The following is a 24,491-nucleotide window of genomic DNA, read 5'->3' on the forward strand; positions in this document are numbered from 1 at the left end:
GGAGACTTCTCGGGACAAGACGGCATACTTGTGTAAATTATTTTGATGCCTGTAGCACTTTTAAGAAACCGTGTCAAGGGAATTGGGTTCAATGGTTTGAATTAGTAATGCCATTAATGCAACCATATGTTAGAGCGAGTATTTTGACTCAGTATATTTCATCTTTTGAGCAAAGGAGTTCCAGATAAAACCAACATTTTTGTGAAAGTTACAACAATTTTGCACATTTTACAAGTCTGCGCTTGTCTCACTGGTTTGTAGTTGATAAATGTGATATCATGTACTTTTGTGAACAAATTCTTGTACTTTTTCTGAACTTTGATTTGGATTGCTGCTCATTTAGTCTATGTTCCCAGGAAAAAAACTATATAAAAATAGTGTTCTTTTCACTGATGGTCTCGTTTGCTGTTCCAGGTAATTTATGATTATCAGAAGAAAAATGTGACAGTTTCATAAACGTTTAAAAGTTCCTCATAGGAGGTTTAGGCTTCAAGTTGTAATGTAATTATACCACTGAATATAACAGATTTATTGCAGATCTGGCAACCCTCTTATGTTGCCAGGTATCTGTACTTATAAAGTTTTTTCTTTGTTTTTGCTCTAACGTCCTTTTTTAAAACTCTCATTCTCTATCCAGGGAGTTTTAGTGACTTAGTGCCTGATGTACTCACTATCCAGCCTGTCATCAGTAGACAAGTGCGATCCTCTGGGATCAACAGCTTCCAATGCTTTTAGACTCTGGCAGCTGGGCAGATGTCTTCAAACCAGCTGACATCTGGGCACATACAGACAGACAGACAGACAGACAGACAGACAGACAGACAGACAGACAGACAGACAGACAGACAGACAGACAGACAGACAGACAGACAGACGTATATACAGACAGACAGACAGACACTCTTTGTAACATGAAACGTTACCGCCCTACTTCAGGAATCTTTAGATGTCTTCTAAAGCTTGTGTACCGCTATGAAGTGAAAAGGTAAAATGAAAGTTATCTCCAAATCATAAAACAAATGGATTATGTCATAACGTAAATTAAGGAGACCCATATATCCAATTTAAATCGTTTATTGCGAAGACATTTGTTCAGATTTAACATATGTCAAATTTAGGCTTTTGTTTTCTTAATCCCAAAAAAAGAAAAACCTGAACATTGCAGGGTTCTTTCTCTGTTAGGGCACATGCGTGTCATTTTGTGCTCTTCGCACATTATCACTGAACCATAAACTCATCATATCTTGGCTGGCTTCGGGGTCATTGCAGTGCCAGGAGGGCCAGCTCGTTTTAAACATCACTCATGACACACATCATCATCATTATCATTATTCTGTAATGCTTGCTTCAGAGCAGGCTCCCAGGCATGCCTTCTCAGACACAGCACAGTTGTCTTCCAAGCTTTTAGTTTAGTGCAAGTGTAAGTACATCATACTGTCTATAAAGTCACTTAAAGTCATCCACCAAGATTATAGTAAATTCATGGCTTTTCTTTCAAAATTTTCTTGGAAAAAAATGAGGCAGTATGCTGTACATGCACAGATGTATAGGTAAAGTAGAGGTCAGTATGACTTCTAATCCCATCCAAATCAATATTTCTTCTTTTTATTCTATCGTTAAAAAGCAAATGAATAATTTAAACAAAATAGATCCTCTTCAACTGTTCGATTCTCCTGTTTGTGGCATAAATAAAACACATGGAAGTTTTTATTTTATTTTATGGACAGAATTTCCTCCTTGAGTCTCTACCCATAATCCAGACAGATTTAAATTTAACATTTTGCATAACTCAATTGTCACTTGTCGACATGGCATTTGTACAATGTATATTCTTAGAGCCGCATTGTGAAGTGGTATGCTTGTTAGTGTTAGGTGCAAGGTCAGGACAGCAACCCTGGAGCTATTGTGGAAATCCATTGTCTTGTAAAAAGGACACCTCGAAGTTAATAGACTTGAACAAGGGATGTCCGGTCAGGAATGAAGTGAAAGAGAGAACAATAGATAATACCTCGGAAGACAACACACTTATTATCAAATCTTCACGCACCAAGGCATCCTCTTTTATATGGAGATCAGATCATTGCAGTCACTATACTGTAAGTAGTTTGGCTTTGGGGGAGATATCTTTGTAGCCGTATCTTTGCAGCATTGTACTGTTGCAGAGGGGGCCAGCAGACAAAATGTTTTTTCACCAAATAAATAAATGCTTACCATTTAAAAATGAATATCGATTAAATGATACGCAAAATGTAGGAAATGTTTTTTAATTGTCAATACTTTAGTTTGCTGCCAGACAGCCGTTTATTGTTGCACTTTTTTTTAAAGCATAGTTCGGCCATGTATTAGTACGCCAATGTGCGTCGTATAAGTCCGCCAATCAGCTGTTCAACTCAGACCCATCTGCATAAGGTAACAGACTAACTATGCTTGAATACCATATAAAACCCCACTTCAAAAATACTGAACTATCCCTTTAAGACAGGGATGAGTGTGCGTGTAGAGCTGTACTCAGGGAAGGTGATTTCAGATGGCAGTAGGCCTACCTCTGTGTCTCTAATAGCCGTCCTGCTCTGCAATTACTTGAAGTTCAATAGTGTGCTTTTCCTCACAATATTACAGTCCAGTGGCCTGTTGTAACCTGCCTTCTGTCACCTTTTTTCTCACCACACACACACACACACACACACACACACACACACACACACACACACACACACACACACACACACACACACACACACACACACACACACACACACACACACACACACACACACACACACACACACACACACACACACACACACACACACACACACACACACACACACACACACACACACACACACACACACACACACACACACACACACACACACACACACACACAGTAAATTACCTAAAAGCAGGCCAAGGGGAAAATTCTCTATCTGATCCATGTTTGTTGAATTTTTGTAACCTTAATGTGCATATATTTCCTACTGGTCTACTATTATTTTCCTTGTTACGTGTCTGTCATGCATGCAATGTTTATGCATTCTAAGATTCTTAGTCACGGTAACCGCTGTAGCACATTAAGGCCAAATGTTAGCAAATAGGTGGGTGGTTCATGCCTCCCAGATGTCCAATCCCAGTTTACAAATGAGTGGTTTGTTGGTCTGCACTTTGCTGTCACTCAAAAGTGTTTTAATATTGGAATGCAGCAAGGCAATGATATGGTGATGATGGCGTGTCTTTTGTTTTGCCTTGAGAAATAGATACAAAGGGGGGAGACCACTATTGATTTAAGTAGTAGTAGAATGACTGTGTGTTCCTAGTTGATATAGCTACAAGGAGCTTTGAGTTTTTGTTCATTCTAGCGGCACCTTTGGACAAAAGCAGTAGCACCTAAGCGTGTGCATTTGTTAACCAAGCAAGCGAAAGAGAGACAGCAGGATGCATTGCGATTAGGTCATTTATGATTTAAGTACTGTTCGTAAACACAGGTGTAGCAATAGTATTAATAATACTATATACACAACTAGCATTCTTTAAGCTGATGGTCTCGTTTGCTACTACAGGTCATTTATAATCCTTGAAGGAAAAATAAGACTGTTAAAAGTTCCTGGTAGGCGGTCTAATTTTGAATTACGTGACAGTGGTGACTTCTGCTGTCTCCCTCTGCGCTAAACACATTGCAGGAGGGGAGAGCGAGGGGTCATAGGTCAAGACAGCATGTGGACCCAGTTTGTGCCAGCTAAGGGTGGCTGCTTTTAACTTTCACACACACACACTCACTCACTCACTCACTCACTCACTCACTCACTCACTCACTCACTCACTCACTCACTCACTCACTCACTCACTCACTCACTCACTCACTCACTCACTCACTCACTCACTCACTCACTCACTCACTCACTCACTCACTCACTCACTCACTCACTCACTCACTCACTCACTCACTCACTCACTCACTCACTCACTCACTTGTGTGCTCATCTAGCCATATAGAGACTTGACAGTGACATGCGGCAGCAGCAGGGACCCAGATGGTATCTGTCATGTATAGGGTGGATTCAGGGGTCTGCTATGGAGGGCACATGTTGTAAAACGGGAACATTGCTTTGCCGTATGGGGAAAGCATTTCACACACGGCATGGGGTACAAGCCTGACTGTATGGTTGATCAGCGGAGAAACACTTTGACGCTATATATCTCCCATGCCCTTCATGTTCCTGGGAGCTCACAGGAATGTAGCGACAGAGATGCTTTCAGTGTGTCGGCCTTGGGGTTGGGGTTGGGGTTGGGGTTGAGACCTCTCCCCATTGTAAAAATAAATCCCTGAAAATCTTGAGTACCATTCAAAGGTTTTTACTTAGGATCAAGAAAACATTTTAGGAACCTCCATGCTGAGTTAGCCGAGCACTTTAGAGATTAAGTGCCCCCAAAATCAAACACACATGCACACTGTGGTCTCTAATACTGGAGATCCTTGGCCTCAGCACAGAATTAGTATATGATCCGACTAGTCAGTGTGGCTGATCAGGCCTTTCTTTCACTAAGGAAGGAGGTGGAAAAGGTCCAAACATGTCAGCCTGAAGAGAATGTTGAAGTTGTATAAGCTCTCCTTATCCTAAACCTTTTAGGTACAAGTTGTGAGACTTTAGAACTAGCTTCTTCATGTATTTTCCCAGGGTCAGTCAGTGTCGGAGTAGTTAGGCTTGGGGGAGCTGTGTGTGTGTGTGTGTGTGTGTGTGTGTGTGTGTGTGTGTGTTCGACCCCCTCGAAAATTAGATGATTCATCTCAAGGTTTTTTTCCCTTCTAATAAACTTGATAATTCACACACATGACGTTTTTTGTAAACGCTGTAAGTCAAAGCAGGGAATACGTTTTATTTACAGTGATTTTGGTAGATGAGTTAAGTCAGCTGTTGTAGGCCAGATATCATTTATATGAAGATATACAATTGTATATGCCGAGGGAGCATCCAAGCACTGCTTATTCTGGCAAAAAGCTTTTTGGTAGGCAAGTCCATTAACTACTTGTATTTTTTTGAAGTTAGACATTGTGATCCTTTCCATAATCTTTTTTTCATTGTTTAAGTGTTGTCTTTGTTTTTGTATACCCAACTCTACCAGCCATTGAGAAATCTTTCACCCAGCCACTTGCACCAAGTCAGCCCCCCTCCCCTCCCCTCCCCCCACCACATCCCCAGATACTAATGAGGACATGGACGTCTTTGTTTGTCCATCAAGCGTTCTCTGTTGTTCTTCATTTTAACTAATGGTTTTCCTAATTGATGTAGAAGGAAAATTAGGGTTACTTTTCAGCTTTTCTATCTTTGTTTTGGCGAGGAGAAAAATCTGTTCGGTGAAATTGTCCCTGAAAATCCCTGAAAGCTTAAACTTGTATTTAGTAACAGCATGCCCTGGGCAGTGCCAACACTTAATTGCAGGAACTCGTCCCAATAGTCTGCAAAGAAGATTCGAATGGAAACAAAACCAAGAGCGTGTTTTTTTTTAACACGCTCAAATAACGCTCTTAGATTGTTTACTAGGGTTAATGTCTGTAATCCATCAATGTCTGTAGGTCCATAGCAACAGTGAATTATCCTTGACAGCGGGTGTAATCGATAAATAATTGCCCGTAGAATGCCGAGATTGACCAATCAGAACACAGCATTTATCAGTGCAGTGCAATACAATACTTTAACACATTATTGAGATGATTATCTTTTCTTCTGGTCATCAGTTCAGTATCCACATGAAAGACAGTAGAGCCATGAGATTGTAAAACAGATCCCAGGCCAGCTGCAGCAGTTTGTCATTGTGTCCATCCTCCACTGAGAGGTCAAAAGGTATATTGGGGCAGCAGGGCATTAAGTTATATAACCTGCGTGTAAAAGATGAACACATTGCCTTTTTATCTGCTTCAGATCTGGCTCTTGAGCTCCTTAAAGCAGTTTTTAAGTGGGAGTGAAACCGTTGTAAAAAGGCTAAGATGACTAATAATGGGATTGTAAATGTCCAGAAAGATCACAAGTGGTCTAAATCATTGTCAGGGTTTCCCGGCTTTCATTCTGATGGCTTTAACATGCTACAGCTGAAACAATGTCTGTGAACAGGTGAAAGTCTGTTTTCTACTTTAGTCAGAGAGAGTTACATCGTCCCCCCTCCCACCCCCCAAAAGACAACGAGAAGGTCAGCTGGTGACCTGGTCATGCTATTCCCAATTTAAGATGGCTGGATTTTTTGATTTTTCTTTTTTACAACACAAACTCTCCTATCAGCCCCCCCCCCCCCCCCACAAAAAAACTGTAGTTTAACTCAACCGTTCACAGAGTCACTGACTTTTTCTTTTCTTTTCTTTTTTTTCTTCAATTGAGGGTTTAATCCCTTTTAGTTTGAGTATTGTTAGCAGGCAGCATAGCGTGACTCCCGGAGCAGCTGAAATGAAGGAGGCCATGGAGACGTGTAGACAACCAGAGGCTCCTAGCAAAACTCTTTCTCACACATTCTCCTCCTCTTTGTCCCAAACTCCTCTCATTCTTTGTTTTATTTCTTCTTTTGTGTGGAAGAGTAAAGCGTAGGATACAAAACAGGAAGTGAGTAGGATGAAAAGGGGTAAACAGTAGATATTTGTTGGGGGTATTTTTGCTTTAAAACCTGCCTTCTGGGGAGTTTTTGACCCTTTGTAGCACCTTGCAGCACATTTGTGGGATTTATTTATTCATTATTTATACAATAACTCTTTTTAGAGAGAGAGAGAGAGATTTTTGAAACCATTTTCTTAACATTACATTTTAAAACCTAATGAATTAGCTTACAACACATTTTAAAGAAAAAAAACAAGGTCTCATTTGGATAAGGTGAACTTTGAGTGTTTTTTTTAGGTGTGGGTTTTCTGTAGATTGCTGTATGTTCGTGCAGAGAGAGACAGAGAGAGAGACAGAGAGAGAGAGAGAGAAAAAGAGAGATGGAGACAAAGAGAGAATACAGCCCTGTTCCTGAATATAGTCACTAAAGGCGTCCTTAATGAGAGGGCGTGTGTAACAGTAGTCGGGGTGGGTGGGGTAACATCCATTGGCCACCTACCTGCCAGTGCATCCTGTTGCAGCACCCTAATCTGCAGTAATTGTGCTGAGTCGGGCTCCCACCCTGTCTCATTAGGCTCTTTACAGCATTCTTGATGAAAGGTCACCGCTGGTCACGCCGAGGGCAAGGCCGTCAACTTGTGTGTAAATTGGCCGTGACAAGAGTTTGCAAAATACAATTAGAGGAATAATCAGTGTGGACTGATCCCTTCATCTGGCAGCAGCGCTACATAGATTTCTCCTTATCTCCTCTACTACCGTTTGAAACATACAAATCTCGTTATAATTTCGACCAAATCTGTCTTCTCTACCTTTCTTTCCTACTTATCAGATCCTTGTGTGTATGCAACCGGGCCAAACACTTCACTTCTTATCTCTGTTTTCCCTCCAACCTACAAGATTTTTCTCCCTTGTTGTGTATTATCTCCACATGGAGAGCACTGTAGCCTTCTGGGAAACGTTCACACAAGAGTGCTCTCTCTCTCTCTCTCTCTCTCTCTCTCTCTCTCTCTCTCTCTCTCTCTCACTCTCTCTCTGTTTCAATGCAAAGCCAGCGTCTTGCTGATGTTTCGTGAGGTGTGAAACGCAAGTGCTAATCGAAAATAAATGTACAGTAGTGAGATGGGGTCAGCTGCCTGTCAAAGCTGTTTATTTTTGCAATTGGTCTCTGTTGTATCTATCGTCAGTACAGAGTCAGACACTTAACTGACATTGTTGCTTATCAAATTTACAACGAATTCAACTTGTATTCTACGGAAATATTTCTTGTATTTTGATCAGGCAGGAAAGCTCTCAAAGAATCGAGCAACAACAAGGAACCTCTTCGGGAAAACTAACCCTAAATCTTAGGAAACATGAACGTTAGCATAGTAAAAACAGCCATTCACAAAGTTTAGGATGTAAAAAAAGAGGGTTGGGTGGTCGAGGAAGCTGCTGAAGCAAAACAGCATTGACACAAGAAGTATCAGGTTGGAAATTCAGGTTATAAATCAGTGTTTTCCAACCTGTGGGTCTGGAGTCCCTAAGGTGTCACAAAATGGGTCTGACCGGTTGTAAAATGTAACGAGTTACGGAAAAAGAAAAACAAGTTCCACTTCATAACAAAGTTTATGTTTTGTGTGCTGGCCCATGGTCCTCAGACAGCCCTCATTCATAACATCATTATTATCAATATACGAGTAATAACTGTTCAAATGTGATGCTTCTTATTTTTCTTTTATATTTGCTTATTGAGGATCTTTGTACACATCACTTGTTCATTGGCATGCCCCCACCTCTGTGTGGCCAGTTAATATGTTAGCAGGTCTCCCATTAGCCAAGATTTGGCAGTTAATCTAATGCTATTTGTGTAAATGTCAATGTCTCCATCAATTATTAAGGAAATTAACTTGAAATCCGTGATTTGGAGATGTATTTTTTTCTTTAGAGTCTGCAATCTCTAACCAATGTTGTTTTTTTAAATGTGCTATATAAATAAATCTGACTTTGACTTTGACTTGGTTTGTATGGGCTGCGTTCCCATTAACATTACATACATTAACTTTGTGCACTATGAAACCATGCATGATAGATCACGCTTGGGCACGTGAAGCAATATTGAGTGACCTCAGTGTCTATTCCCTTAGTAGGTCATGTAGGTGCCCCAGTTTGCCCTGTAGGTAATGCCGTTTCCTAAGGCCTTTTTCCACATACCACAGCCGCATATCTCACACGTGCATCCATGAAGAAGACCGGCTGAAAATCACGACATGTACCATTTTTTGATTTATACCGGCCTTCATGTGTTGTCCCAGGCCCTCAAAACACGCTTGTCACGCTTGTTTGAAAACAGGTCCTAACAGGTATCAAGCTCAGGTGCAGCACACGCAAAAGGGTAAGAGGGTCATCCCCCCCAAGGTCCAAGAGGTATTTGCTGTATACCCGTGTTTGCCCGTGTGTTGATCATAAAATGTTCTTCCGGAGACATGCTTAGGTTTCGCTTGGCCTACTTACTTTCTGTGTTGCAGTGTGTAACTTTTATAGGCGAGTGACAGAACGAGTGACATAAGTCAGACAAGCTTTGGCCTTTTCACAGCTTTTTGTAAGGCCGCATGAATCAAGAATGAGGTATCGCATAACACATTAACATACATGAGGGCCGACAGCGATTCTAAAAAAAATGCTTGTTGTCAAAATCAGTGAATATCTCATCACGATGCGCTACCTGTCCGTACTGTACGTTGCTAGCTACGTTTGTTTGTTTACATACCCTTTTGTTAACATACCAGATTACAGAGCCTAGGCTGTGTATTAACATTGGATTTTTTTTTTTACAGCGCACACATAGTACAGACAGGTAGCGGATCATGTGGAGATATTCACTGATTTTGACAAAAAAAATATTGAACAACAAAATGAGATAGAGATGCATTGTCCAGAATCGCTGGCTCCACCTTTAAATGCATTCACATTCACATGAAACTCATCACACACTTTGGCCCCTACCTACAGTGCAGTGAACACAGATTTGAGGATTATTGGACCCAAACATACAAACTCAAACACTACATTTGATCATGTACACATAAATCCCTTGTTGTCAAACATGCAGAAATAGTTAAACATATGGGCTCCATGGTGAGAGTAATAGGCTCACTGAGGCAAACAAGTTGATTGATTGACATTTTGTTACCCAAGATGGGCTTCTCTGTGCTTCTCACAGCACAACAGTTTACTGCTGGTCTGTGGCTTCTTGTCAACACAGGCCATGGGAAGAAGAAGCTTGTGAAAACAAAATACAACTGTTTAAACGAGCAGATAAGCAAAGAATTTAGATTCTGCTCATCTGCATTTTCACACGAGAAAGAGTCAGTTCCAGGAAAGCAGCCACGGGCCGACACACCTGTCAACCAAGCAGTAAAACTTCTTCACATAATTACTCAAAATAGAGATAGATTTTCAGAATTTGACCATTATGATAGATTTTCTCGATAAATCAATGAATGTCTAAAAACAAATGCCCATTAAAAATGTCCCACCATCAAACATCCTTTTTCCAAACAAAGGTCCATCATATTCAACTGACTAGACCAATAACAGCAATGCCAGTTTACAGAGCCTAGGCTGTGTATCAACACCAGATTTTGAGATCGTGAGAATATATTAGATTTAGACAAAAAGTGATTTTGACAAGAAGCATTCTCCAGAATCGCTGACTCCACCTTTAAGGTACAATTTGAGTTTCTTTTGACTTATTTGATCTACAGCAGCTAAAAAAAGCTTCTGCTTTGGCTTGACCTCAGACACATGGTTGCCTCCTGGTTGTTAAGTCTTTTAAAACATGTTTTGAAAAAGAGGAAGTGGCTTTTCAATGTGTATAGTTGTAATACTACTTAATTCCATGGTGAGACTATTTACTCCAAAAATGAGACCGACTGTGAATGACTTAATGGAAACTTCAGCGGTTTGTGAAAGGAGGTACACATGTCTTTAAACATCCCGAGATACACATCGCAGAGGTCTGTGTGTGTGTGTGTGTGTGTGTGTGTGTGGGGGGGGGGGGGGGGGGGGGGGGTATAAGGTCCTTTGTCATTAAAGGGACATTTTTCAACGTCTGGTTTCGGGAAAAGCCACACAACGTAGGAATGATAGTACCACTTAACAACTCAGCTGGCCACAATTATAGGGCTTTAGGAAGAAACTTGTAGCCCAAAATGGGCACTTAAAATGCATCAAATAGAATTAGGAGGAGAAAGGGTTGGACGCTTAATAAAGCAAACATAGTTTTCTGGAATAAGTCACTGCGGTGAACCAAAGTGGAAGAGGTTTTTTTTTACCAGTGTGTGTGTGTGGGCCCTTTGACAAGTTAATTGTGGGCTTTCTTTTTACTTTGAATACTTATATTGTGTCGACTGTGTTCTAGTTAACATGATACATGAGAGTGAGGCAGATATCACACAGGGTCAAATTATATATTATAATAACCATCCTGTAGCACATCTGGGCTTTTATTGATGTAGCCGGAGTTTAACAGCAGGGGGCAATGTTGAACTTGAACTGATGCCTGGCAAAAGAGTGGGAAGGAAAGAAATGTAGCAAAAAAAACGTTTTGGTCTTATTTTTACATTAAATCATTGGCTATCAAATTATTATCTCTTGTAATGCATAATGTTTTTTATGTCAAAGTACGTCATATCTCAGTTATACCAGAAATTATTCACACAAAGGATTTGACTCCTAAATTTGGTGTGCACTTTTACGAAATAGTTGCCAAAAGTTTTGTGATTTCATACCATATTTTATTTATTTACAAATCGAGTTAGACGTGAATCCTAAGACTAATCCTCAAATGTCATGTCACAGTTTGCTTCATGTTATTACACCTGGCATCTACGGTAACATGAGCCAAAGTTATGATCTCATCTGTTGTTAGCCTACATGCAGTTTACCTGTAAATGTTACATAGCGCGGATAGTAGTGACAGTAGTCTGGCAGTGATGCGTTACAAAAAACCTTAGAACTTACTCAATGTAAGACCCAGTGTCATGGGTTAATGCTTGGATAACACATGCATCTTTGAGATTCTCAGGATATCTGACTCCAGGAAAAAAAAGTACCCATTTCAAATCCAGCAGGAGTTATGGGGGTCCATAAAATCACTTTTTATAATAACATCTGTGAGCCAGGGGTGAGCATATTTCCCCCAGTTCACCAGTTCAAGGAAAACTTGTCCTAATGTACGTATGGCAAGTTTTATTTGTGAAGCACCCTTCAGTAACAATGTTGCAATTCCAATGGCCACTTGTAAAAAACATTTTAAGGGGGCAGTTAAATCAGATTTCAAAGGAGAGGATGAGTTTCCATTGGAAGAGTGTGAAGTAAACGGTCAGATCCAGGTCAGAGATAGTTGGTTTGTTAGTCAGACAGACAAGTTGCGGCCACATGTGCCCGTCAGTTTTCAGAGAAATCCTCATCTGAATGAAGGGGAGATATCATTTTAGAGGTAAATTAATGTTAAACAACCTCTTGTATGAACTACTTAAAAGCATGTGTATTTCAGTTTGTCAGGTGACCTTTTGGAAGTAAACAATGAAATCAAACCAAACCATAATATTATACAGTTCAAAAAGAGATACAAGATAAACAATTTGACCAAAACAGAAAGGAGGAAACTTAAAGAGGACCTATTACACTACTTTTCTGGTCTTAATTTCTTGTTTTACACTGCTATAGAGCAACCTGACACGAATCACATCACAAAAAACTATGTAGATTTTCGGGAAGCTCTTTCTCTTATTTTGGCGATCCAGCACATCCTGTCAACACTTGAGTGTGTGTGCATCGGCCATCTCCGCTCCCTCCGCCTGTGCTTCGGCAATCTCCGCTCCCCTCCCCCCCCCTCCTGCAAACCCCACTCCGTTGTGATTGGTTACCTTCCTTCCGGAACACTTTCAGTGGCGGGAAGCGCGAGCATGGACCTATAAGGGCGCGAGGCAGACGCGAACAGGGAAGTGACAGCATTACCATACATGGAAACATCCGCGTGGTGACTTCACACATTTTTTTGCGACGTCACAAATTATGAAAGGGTAGACCGCTGTGAAGACGTGACTTCTCGACTGGCTAGAATAGTGTTTAGTGCTCTGCACAGACACCCCAGACGGTCAGCAGGGAATACGTCGAAATGCATGTAAGTCATTATTTGATAATTTAGTATGGTTAAGCATGACTATGAATCATCATAACAACGTTTATAGGTCATAAAAGTCAAAAAGCATCATAGGTCCTCTTTAATATATTCATTTGCAATGTAGTTACAGAGAATTGTTTGTTGTATGTTGTTGTATGACCTGCCTTTTCGTATGCAGTATATACATATTTAAAGGTGGAGTCAACAATCCTGGATAATGCCTGCTGTCAAAATCACTTATTGTCAAAATCAGTGAATATCTCCTCGCGATCCGCTACCTCTGATTCTCCAAAATCGCTGACTACCCCTTTAATTGTTTCCTTCTGTAAGGATGTGATATTGTATGGGCAGGAATATATATGAACAGTATGCTTCTGCCTACTCCTTCTCAAACGCATAATTTTTTAATTTTTTATTTGCTAATGTTTTGTTATTGTTTAAAACAATCAATAAATCAACAAAATACATATTTTCGTTCTGTTGCAGTATATTTGATTGTTCGGAATAAGAAAATCGAAACCAAAAATCTATCTCAAATACGTCTCATGGATTCTCTATCCAATTCCCCATCTTCATAGATAGAAGCACCTGGTTGATTGAAAGCAGCTGTGAGGGACAGCAGGGAATGCAACCCAAGGAATGAACAGATTATTACAACAGAAGGCTTTTAGATCAGGGAACCCTAAAAGGAAACCGGTTAGGCCACCACCCCAACCCTAAGAAACCCCCCGAAAAACCCATGAACTCTGCACTTTTCCGGTCCCGTAAAACTCCCCTGAGAATAATATCAGAAGGTCTGCTGGTGGTGTTATGTGTAGTTTTGGCCCTTCCAAGACGTTAGGCCCCGTTGTCATGGGAGCAGTGGCTGTGGCCCTTATCACAGGAAGTCACACAATAATAACAGAGGAATGTCAAATCCAAAGTGTTTTGCTGCTGCGGCATCCCACATTTTTTATTTTTTTTTCAGTTTTTGTTTGGTAATTCTTGACCTGATTGCTTTGGAACAGTTGTCCACCGTAGGGACATCAAGTTTATACCCATTCTACAGATGTGTTTTTGTTTTGTAATTCACTTACAAGAAGACATAACAGCACCGAGCAATGGGGAAGGTTTGTTTTCCGAAATTGAACAATGCGAAGAAACTCCACCTTCATACAAGCAAGAGATTGACATAATATCAGTCACACAAACACACAGTAAAATATATGCCATGCCAAGAGAATGAACGTATTCCAAGTTCAGCTGCAGATAATTTGGAGCTTAAATAGTCTCAGTTATACACGTTTAGTTAATAATATCCAGTTACAGTTTTTTTTTTTTTTTGCCAAATTCCTGCTTTGTGTTACTGTGTCCCTCTGCAATGGCTCAGCAAAAACACTGTCTGAGGAAACACAAAGAGGACATTTTTTAATTTTTCATTTAACTTTTATTTATCCTCGAGAGACCAATTGAGGGGTGACCCTCATTTACAATGACGTCGAGTTCAAACAAATTCAAAGGAAAAACAAAAATACATAAACAATACTCAATGCAAATACATCAAATACACAACAACAGGTGAAGAGAAAAACAATTGAAACATTTACACAGTGGTGAAGAGTGGCAGCAATTAAAATGAAATGGGTGAAAGTACAATATAGCCTAATTAAAACAGTTACAGGTAGAGTTTGGCAGATTTAAGATAGTTTGTTTAAACTGGTTAAAGCAGTGGTTCTCAAAGTGCGGCCCGCGGGCCAATGGCGGCCCGCAGAAACATATCTGGCGGCCCGCATTGAATTATGATTTTTTTTTTTTTTTAATTTATTGAAACGCACGGAGGGGATGCGTCCCCCGTAACAGTAAAAACAGTACAGGGGTCAAAACACTTAAATATCCCTCTAATTATTTATATTCATTCCCCAATTACTAATAATAACACCCCTACAGTGGACCGTACCATCTTAAACTTGCCGACGTTCGGCTGGCCTCTGCCTCTCGTTGCAGAGGCTGGTCAGCCTCCCGCAGTGCAGCAGGCAGTGTTGTGGTCCCAATGTAAGTTGTTAGATAGTGAGCTTGTTAAGCCCAATACGATTCACTTTCTCACCTTCAAGGTGAATTAGATTAGGTCAAGTGTCTAAGGATGGATGCTAACATTATCTGGTTTCTAACTCTTTTGGCTAAAGTTTAGCTAACAAGCTAATGTTAGCTAGCTGCTGATAGCCATGGAACTATCTGCCTAGTTGACTGCTGATAGCCCACCCTGTTTATTTCCAATGTATAGTGTCATAATAGTTAACACTGCTGCTGCATCTTGAGTAGTGAGTCCTACAAAAAAACACTCCAAAAGGTGATTGTACTTTCAATGGACAATCTCCATTCAAAATTCCATTTAGTCCAGGACTAGGCTTAATCCATGTCTGTGAAACTGGCCCTAAAAGTTCACAAACGTTGCAGCTAGTTTGTTAACTTTTAGACAGAGCCAGCACACAATTCAAGTGTTCATCTAAAAGCCATGCTAAAATGGTACTGGCTACAGTGACAGTATAGCTTCATATCTCAAAGATAGACATTTGAGTATTATTGATGTTCTCACCAAAGAAGCAAATAGGTGTATTTTGGTTCTTGTGTTACACATTATAAATCTAAACATCTACCACATGGTTGAAATGGCCCCATGCATTTCTCCCTGCATGGTTTTGACTCTGAGCTTTGGCCTTTGACACCGACCCCGGGGTATAAATTGGGCTACAGACAGACTACTGCTATGGTTCAAGTATCTTATCTGTTTGGATAAGACACACACACACACACACACACACACACACACACACACACACACACACACACACACACACACACACACACACACACACACACACACACACACACACACACACATAAGGAGGCTGTACAGTTCTTAGAGCACCTCCTGAGATGTGTGTGTGATTACTCTGCTGGAGGTTGAGCTTGCTGACGGATTGATGGATGAATGAGAATGACGTAACATGTTAAAAAAAAAGAATCTTTTTGCTTTTTGCCCTTGGCCTCAGATGAAGGTTCAGCCTCAGACTCACTCCATCATGTCTTCAGAGGTCATTGAGTTTAACATTAAGAGAACATGCTTGTATGGTTAGGAATGTTTCTGCTATAAAGCACAGATATATAGTTGTCCTGGAAAAAACTTTAATCTTTCCATGTTACAACCGCATATTAACAACAATGTGGTTCACCTCTTTTGGAACTTTTTTTATTGATTTCCAATGTGGCTCTCATTGTTAAAAAAAAACTATGTGAGTGAAGAAAATGCAGTATAAGATACTACTAGTACAAGCACATAAAAAAGGTTAATTTCTACATTACCAAAATAAAGCTATGGTTGATGCTGTATGTCTAAAGACATGCCTAAAATAAACTTTTAATTCAATAAAAAAATGCTACTCTATCGATCAGCTGTAGGCATACATTTTTTTTCCCACTGCTGCCTGATGTGACCCGAAGCAGTTGGAACATTCCTGCTTGCTTACCGGGAAGAAAGAGAGGGAGAATGATGAGCATGACAGTGACCTTGGACATACCCTGCTTAAGCCTGTCACACAGGTGTGTGTCCTGAGGGGGTGGGGGGGACAGATAGAGGGAGATATACATCCTAAAAACACAAACACAATCCAACTGAAGATCTCACCAAGCGATTCCCCTCAGGGTCTTTACACTTCAGGTCAAATTATCCTCAGTCACGTCACCTGTCTGCCTAAGTCTGGTTCTTTCTGCTTAACGATTTTTTTCTTTAAAACCTGCTCCTGATTTTTTTGCAAGTTCAACCTCCTATAAGGGATTTTTTTATGTTTATGAAACAGTCTAATTTTTCCTAATTTTTCTCGGGAACTTTGACAAAACGATTTACGGCAGGCAGACCGGAACATCCTGTGTTTATGAACAGTACTAAATCAAAGTTTACTTTGCTTCACCATCCTCATATTACCTTTATTAATCAGACATAGTCACATGTAAATACATTACGTCATCGCGATGTATCATGCGCGTTCTCTTTTAACTCGCTTTCTAAACAAATGCATGTGCCGCCACTACGCACTTTGGGCACTCGTGTCTTAAAACAACGGCCGCTTTTGTCCAAAGGGGGCCGCTAGAATCAACAGACACCGAAAGTTCCTCATAGCCACTTTAAATGAACTGCACTAAAAGACAGGCCCTCTCTCTCTCAACCCCCAAGAATCCAGTCTCATTAAATCACTTGTGATGTTGAGCCCATATAAATATCGGAGGGCATCCCACATTTGAATCTATCACTGCAATTGTTCTGGTCTCTGGTGTATTACATTGATTAGAAATGATGTTTCACAGTGAAGTGTAGTTGAGTATAATAAAAAATCATGCTTGATGTTTTGTTAACATTTTATCACACTATAATATTCCGTTTCAGCTTTAAACACTTGGCCATATAAAGAGGACCAGTGTCTTGGGTGTGACCATTTCCAGATGTTCTAAGCGGAGAGAGTATAATCATTTAATTGGCTGGTTAAACTGCTTGGCTTTTTACAATGTACCAACATTTGCTTGAGGGGGAGGAAACGTCCTACGAAGCAATTTAGTCTTTGCAGTCATATACCCTTTCTCTTTGTACAGTAAACTCTCCTCTTTTTATGGGCAAGGGGAAAGTTTACAGGCTCCATTGATGCCAAGTGAGCGCTCTCTCTCTCTCTCTCTCTTTCTCTCTCTCTCTCTCCTAATTTTCTCCGTGGCCTTCAGCTTTTTGGGCCAAGATTCCTTCCCTCGCTGAAATGGCAAAATGAAAAAGGCCAATGTTGTCAAGTTTAAAAAACCCATATGCCGTGAGCATAATCTCTCCTGACAAAAGCCCACATATGAATGAAATTTAAACATTAATGCAGGCAATGTGGTGGGAGCTGTGTCCTGGTACGGAACAACCAGTAACACATTCAATTGTTAACATCTTCTCATTATACGCAGAAGCTCCCCAGCTCAAATGATGGTATACATGGTGTACTGTCAGCAGCCGTAGCCGTCACCCCCCAGTCATTATGTGTAGTTAGGGGAAGAGTTTTTTTTATCTTGTTTCAAGTTGATGACAGAGTTGGCAGGATATTTAGCTGACGGAAATGAAATGGAAAAAACTGGCTCAATGTTGCGGAAATTGTTGTAGTGTAGGAAGAGGGTTTTGCAATGATTGACACGTGCCGAGCCGTGGATCAGTTTTTGGAGTTAGAGACAATGAGGAGAAAATTGAACTGCTCTAGTTAAAATACATTTTAAATCAATTTTAAAAATCCTTAAACTTGCCCCATTAGCATAGCAGCTACTTATACGGGCACGTTTAGGGATGGAAAGTAATGATTCCCATGAATTGTAAGGCACTTGAGCTCTGGCCAGACACCTTAAAAAAACAAATAAAATGTATCCACGGAAAATATTTTGTACATAATAATGAAAAGTGTTTTTTTATTTTTTTTTTAATAGTTCAAAGCTGTTTTCACCAAAACATGTTTGACCATTTAACCACAACAGGTCGTTGTTCTTTCTCATTTCTGTATTTGGGTTACTGGATATTTGGATGAATGCTTGTAATAATCCCTGTTTCTCCCCGTCAGATGTGAATGAGTGTGAGGAGACCAATGGAGGCTGTCAGGCACTCTGCTGCAACACCATAGGAAGCTTCTACTGCAGGTGTCCTCCTGGACTCAAACTGAATGAAGACGGAAAAACCTGTCAAGGTGAGTCTAATGCTAAAGTAGTTTGACTGTGTTGGCTTGGAGTCGGCAATTCTGTAAACTGGCATGTCGCTAGCTACTGTGGAATGCCTGTTTACTTGCCCAATCACAGAGCCTGGGCTGTGTATTGACACTGGATTTTTTTTCAGCACACACATACAGTAAGCACAGGTAAGCAGATTGTGAGGAGATATTCACTGACTTTGACAAAAAAAAGTGATTTTTACTGATTTCGGTTTTCCAGAATCTCTGACTCCACCTTTAATATCACTATCAGTAATATGATATTTAGAATTTGGCTTCTGGTTATCATACTTTACTGCTATAGGGCTGTGTTATATAGCCTTCCTGATAGAGTACAAATTCAGTTAGAGCCGGGTAATCGATCAACAATACTACACTACTTGTTTTAGTTTTGATTTATATAAAGATTATTTTGTGTCTTACTCAATGAATTTTCAGGGTCAAAAAGGCACTGTGGTGATCATGAATCAGTTGGGGTTTGGTACTATAAACACAGATGTTGGAAAATCTTCTGCCGAGCCGTGATATTTGAGATCTATAGACAGTGTTTAGAATGTAGGCATCTAATAAATGTTTAATGCTCATGTCTTTTGAGTTGTTTAAATCCTTATTTCATTTGACAAGGAGCTCTGGGAAGAGTTCGGAGCCTGAGAGAGGTGTTGGCCTTGTTCCCAGTGGTCAATAAATTGATTTACACACGCACGCACGCACGCACGCACGCACACACACACACACACACACACACACACACACACACACACACACACACACAGTAGAAAATGTCATCTCTAAAACCCCTAACCCAAATGATTTCCATAATATCGAAATATTCCTCAGAAACGATACAATTATGCTCAGCAAAAGTTCATGGCATGTCATTTTTTTCTTACCCCTTACCCTGAAATGATCTTCATCTAGCTGACTCAGCCATTTCAGCATTACATGTTTGAAGCTTTGCTAACAATGTGGCTGCAGAGACAGGAATGTCAGTCTTGCTGATCCACTACTTTTGGACCAATATCTTTTATAATTAACGGATATACAATTTTGGTGTCGCTCAAACCTTTTCTGCCAATGACTGTATTGTTGGCCACGAAAATCTGGTTCAGACATTCATGTTCCCCTTAGGTAGAAATTTCAATGAACAACTTTCCATGTACGGACTTCAATAACATTTTAATTTGTCCAATACTTTTCAGTAGAGTGCGATACCAAAAATAATGGCATTTCCATTAGCCTCAGCTTAATTTTTTGTGCTACAATAGCACATTTTCCAACCACTAGCCAGGCTTTAACTCTTTAGCCTTGTTGAAACAATTTGAACGAAAATTGGATGACATGTTGAATAACCTATTGCATTTGAAACTTACTCAGCCCACTAATCTTCCCCCTAATTTGCTCCTTTAGTGCACTCAGCAACTATTACACTGATAGATGTTTTGGGTTTTGTATTCCGTATTATTTTTGTATGGAGTTTTTGTTTTCGTTTCTTATTTGTGTGGCTCAGAGCGAATGCAGTATTTGGCAGTGCACTTTTAAAACCTGATTCGTTTGACCCGGAGTGAACCACACAAGCACCAGATCTTTTCAATTTGTACACTGTTGATGATAAATCGATTTCACGACTCATCAGACTATCTTTGGAAGAAAAATCCACAGCAGCTACCCACTCCATCCCAATGCTTCTCACTAAAAAAAAACACCAAACTTCTTCCCAAATATATTTTCCCATGAGATTTCGGTTTAGCTCCATCATAGTTTGAGGTTTTTCTGATTTGAGAAAATTCACTGCCAGTTGGTTTGTTGTAATCAGAATAATGATGCCGTCTGTGCAGTAGCCAAAGCCTAGAGGAGAGAGAGAGAGAGAGAGATACAGTGTGGAGAGTTTCTCTGCAGCTAAAAGAATGGGGCTGTCTGCTCGAGGAACTAGCGCGATACTGATCCAGGTCATGGTTATTAGGAGACTTGATGGGAAAACGTTGTCACAGCTGGCTTTCATAGCTCTCTCGCTCTCTCTCTGCCCCGCCACCACTGTATTGTATATTAGGGCGAAAACATGTAGCCGCAGCATTAGCAATCGTAATGGTCTGTAATTGGCCGGTAGTATTATTAACAGAGGAGTCAAAGGAGCTGGATGAATGTTGTGGTTAGTTTTTTTAATTAGCACAGCATGTGTGGTGCTGCTGCCGCGTCTGAAGTAAGTCCTCAGCTTTTCCTTTATGCGCGGCTGGCCTGTAGGTGGGCTGCGGAGTCACAAGTCGACAAGAGTTCGGACGAGAGACAAGATCCATTCATTAAGCTATTTAAGAGAGAGAAAAAAAAACTGGTTATGGGGAGTGTTGGATCATGCTCAACCACAATAATACTTTTGGGGGAATCCTGCTCTTGGCAACATGATTTAAGTTTTTTTTCTAATGGGAGACATCTGCTGCTGGGCTGTTAATATGCCAAAGTGCCGGCACGGGCAAGAAAGGAACAAATACATCTTTTGTTCAGTGCGGAAAATTTAAAAAAACATCGCTAAAAGACAAAAACAAAAACCCCAAATTTTACAATGATAATCCCTGGTGGAGAGTTCCCTAAGAGATTCAAGCTCCTGGCCAATTCCATTTTATTTCTGCAATTTATTTGTTTAAGTTCACTATGGGGGAAAAAAAGCTACATTGATACAAATGGTGCTAATCAAAAGTGAACAAGGCCAACAAGTAACTGCTGTCGTGCTGAGTGGAGTGTGCCGGTGCAAAAGTGTCATGCCAAACGAACATGTAAAGTCACACCACTATGGGCTTAAAAGGTGGGAGTAATGCTCTGCCAGCACTTGGCACTTGTCTCATATAGTGTCAGCCCCGGGTGTGTGTGAGAAACGTCCAAAATCAACAGGTAGGCCTATTTTAAAAGCTCTTGTTAACTCTTTAAGAGAAGGACCATTTTTCAAAAAGAAAAACATCTTGCTGTTGCTAAGGCTCTAGCTCTGGTCTGGATTGTTCTGGTATTTCATTTTTGAATTTTCTTTGGGACTCTGGCAAAGGTATCTTTTAACAGTTATGGCTCTGAGCCTATCATCTGTCTTCCATGCTCCAGCACGGCTGCATCATTTCCATGTGATTCTTGAGGTCTGCAAAAATAACATATTTTTTTTGTGTGCTTGTAGGACAGTTTTTGAATGTGTTTGCGGTGGTGTCGTGTCACTGAAACAATCGGGTATCAGTTTCTCTCTGTGCTTGAGTGTGTCTCTTACACATGCTTGCGGCCTGATGTAATGACTGTACAGGTGTATGTTACAGGAAGATTTAGAGTTGAGTTATTAAGTGGCGAGGTCATAAGAAGAAGTAAAGCTCCCACCAGTCATTGTATCCTGCAGTGTTCTCCAAGGGCCATTTCTCTTTTCAAATCAAGGCGAGTGTAGCTGACCATGACCATGCTTTTTACTCTATAGTTTATAAGCTCTATAAAGTGCTGTCGTGGTGCTGCCGCCGTGTTTTTTCTGCGTGTGTGTGTTGGCAACAGATGAGAGAGCGCTCGGTGCTTAGCTCCTGAATAGACCATTTCACTGCAAAGCCTCATTCCTTTCGCAGATGTTTGGATGATAAATAGTGAAATTTGGCACTTTTTTTTCTTTGCTGAATGGTGATTTATTTTTTATCCATACATGTCAATATCAAAAGAGTATAGAATCGACAGCATATCTCTGTCAGTTCACTTTCTTTATTCTCCAAGTGATGTGCAAGCATAAATCTAACTTTTTTTTTATCACAAAACATGTGACGAGACTGTAAAATAGAGTTTCTGATTAGTTAAATGTAATCAATCGTTGAGGGAAAGACAGAAGTGACTGTGGGCTACTAATATGCAAAATGACTTAATTGTAGTTCATGTTGTTTAGCTATTAAGTGGAAAAAAGGGTTTTGGGCTATAGGGTTGAGAGGGAGAGAGGGAGAAGAGAAAGAGAGGAGGATCTTTAATCTGATGGACATTTAGTTTTTAGTAGATGGGAGGGTGAAAGAGAAGGACATGGAGTAAGGGAGAGAGAATTCAAGAGGAGTGTACTCTACTCTACTCTACTCTACTCTTACTGAATAAGAAGTTAGTTACCATGCAACATCAGAGCAGGATTCAGCACCTTGACAACTGGCCACTGATTCATCTTTTTGCATAGCTACTGAGCTTTAGAAAAATACTTATTTTAAATATTTTTTTATACAGATATTTTTTTTTGCAGTAAGTTTATTTCACTTGTGGCCATGGCTTTGGCATCCCAGTGGTGGGTTTTCTCCTTGGTTTTAATTGAAGCGATGGCATGTCTGACATCTGCTGCAAACTACCCACACAGTTACTATAGAAGGATCTGCTATAGGCCACACTGTTACCATGCCTACAACAACCATGGCTACAACCAAGGCTACCTGGCGGCAGGTAAGTGATCACTTTAACAGCGGAAGTGTAGATGATGCTGTGGGAGCAATGCGTTAATGCCTCCACTAAGACAAACTCTTTGATACACCTATTTGTTCAACTGGGAAAAAATTAATTTTCAAAAAAAAAAAATAATAATTTATACAATACATTTATTTTATTATTTTTGAAAAGGGTAGAACATGCTACCAGAAGAACTTCAAAGTTTATTTCACAAAGGATAATAGATAAACCTTTTGGTTCCTAATACCTTCACCATTTTATATACAGAAAGACATAAGGTATGTGGAATAACCCCCCACAAAGATACACAAGAAAAACTATAACAAACATATTAATACTTATTTGTGGAAGGCAGCTATACATAATGACAGTATTAATTTGAGCTTTAATTAGTATTCAGTTAATGAAAAAAAACTCTCATGATGATAAGTAGCCTACATATTGGTGTGTGCCTCTCTCCACATAGCCAGACAGTGGCCCATTCAGACGGGCTAATCAGCACCACTGATAACGTGTCTGCAGTGCGCCGGTCTGGTCTGGCAATGCCCGGATGACTTTAATCAGAGTAGAGTCCTATGGCTTTTATCAACAGAGATTAGAGCACATTGAAAAAACATGAACCATGAATCACTACTAGTGGAGCTTTGTAACAGACCTACACCCTCAACACATTACCATAATAAATATGATTGAATATTCTGTTTCATGTTTTGGCAGGACTGTGGTGATAAAATGCACAAGATGAAACATGTTTTACATTTATGATTATTATCATTATTATTAATACGTATAATTCTGATAATGCCTGTGATCTCCCTGTGCCAGAATGTCATTCTTGGAGATGTACTGCCTTGGAGTGTCGACAAATGATTTCAATCACCTTTTGGGAAAACGTACCAAACTTGAGTTTTTCCATGAAAAGAGACACAGTGCTGTAGGTGGCTGCGGGCAGAAAGTTAATATGCCTTCTGTAAAAGCCGGCAGCTGCTGCGGCTTTGGCACCGAAGTGTGTGTGTGTGTGTGTGTGTGTGTGTGTGTGTGTGTGTGTGTGTGTGTGTGTGTGTGTGTGTGTGTGTGTGTGTGTGTGTGTGTGTGTGTGTGTGTGTGTGTGTGTGTGCTAGTGTGTCTTCGTGTTCTGGAAGTGGAAACTGGGCTTGAGGCGATTGTACTTGACTCGGTGTGTGTGTGTGTGTGTGTGTGTGCGCGTGCACGCTGTATATTGTCGACAGAGGAACAACAACTCCACAGAGCTGCTGGACCCAGTTCATGAAAAACCCCAAACTAAAGGGACGGCCATGCAGCATGAATGGAAAAACGAAAGCAGCGGCTCCTGCCAGCTTTCCCTGGAGCGAGTGGAGCTGAAAGTTTGAACGTTTGGCAGCAGGCAGACAGACTAAGAAGAAGAAGAGGAAAGTTTAGAGGCTCTATTCTGCCCCAAAACGCTACATTTAAAGATGTCCTGGGATATTATTATTGGGACAGAGATGGGTTCTTTTATATACAGTCTATGGTTCAGGCTGAGGAAATTTCTTGGGCATGTTTTTATACTGGAACCAAAAAGCTAGTAGATTTTTAGTCCAATGC

The 24,491-nt window shown here is 40.3% G+C and overlaps 2 protein-coding genes across 2 annotated transcripts in view; one reads left to right on the top strand and one right to left on the bottom strand.

The window, feature by feature from the left end:
* Positions 1-24,491, bottom strand: part of tamm41 (TAM41 mitochondrial translocator assembly and maintenance homolog) — a 347,761-nt gene that overhangs the window by 203,161 nt on the left and 120,109 nt on the right. The window lies entirely within an intron of this gene.
* Positions 1-24,491, top strand: part of megf6b (multiple EGF-like-domains 6b) — a gene marked incomplete at its 5' end in the record, with an annotated part of 75,128 nt that overhangs the window by 18,188 nt on the left and 32,449 nt on the right. Inside the window, one exon of the mRNA XM_080026899.1 lies at positions 18,348-18,470. Coding sequence (XP_079883025.1) covers positions 18,348-18,470 — 123 coding nt within the window. The remainder of the gene's footprint in view (positions 1-18,347; positions 18,471-24,491) is intronic.

This window comes from Ammodytes marinus (assembly GCF_949987685.1).
Source record: "Ammodytes marinus genome assembly, chromosome: 4".
Classification (NCBI taxonomy): Eukaryota; Metazoa; Chordata; class Actinopteri; order Uranoscopiformes; family Ammodytidae; genus Ammodytes; species Ammodytes marinus.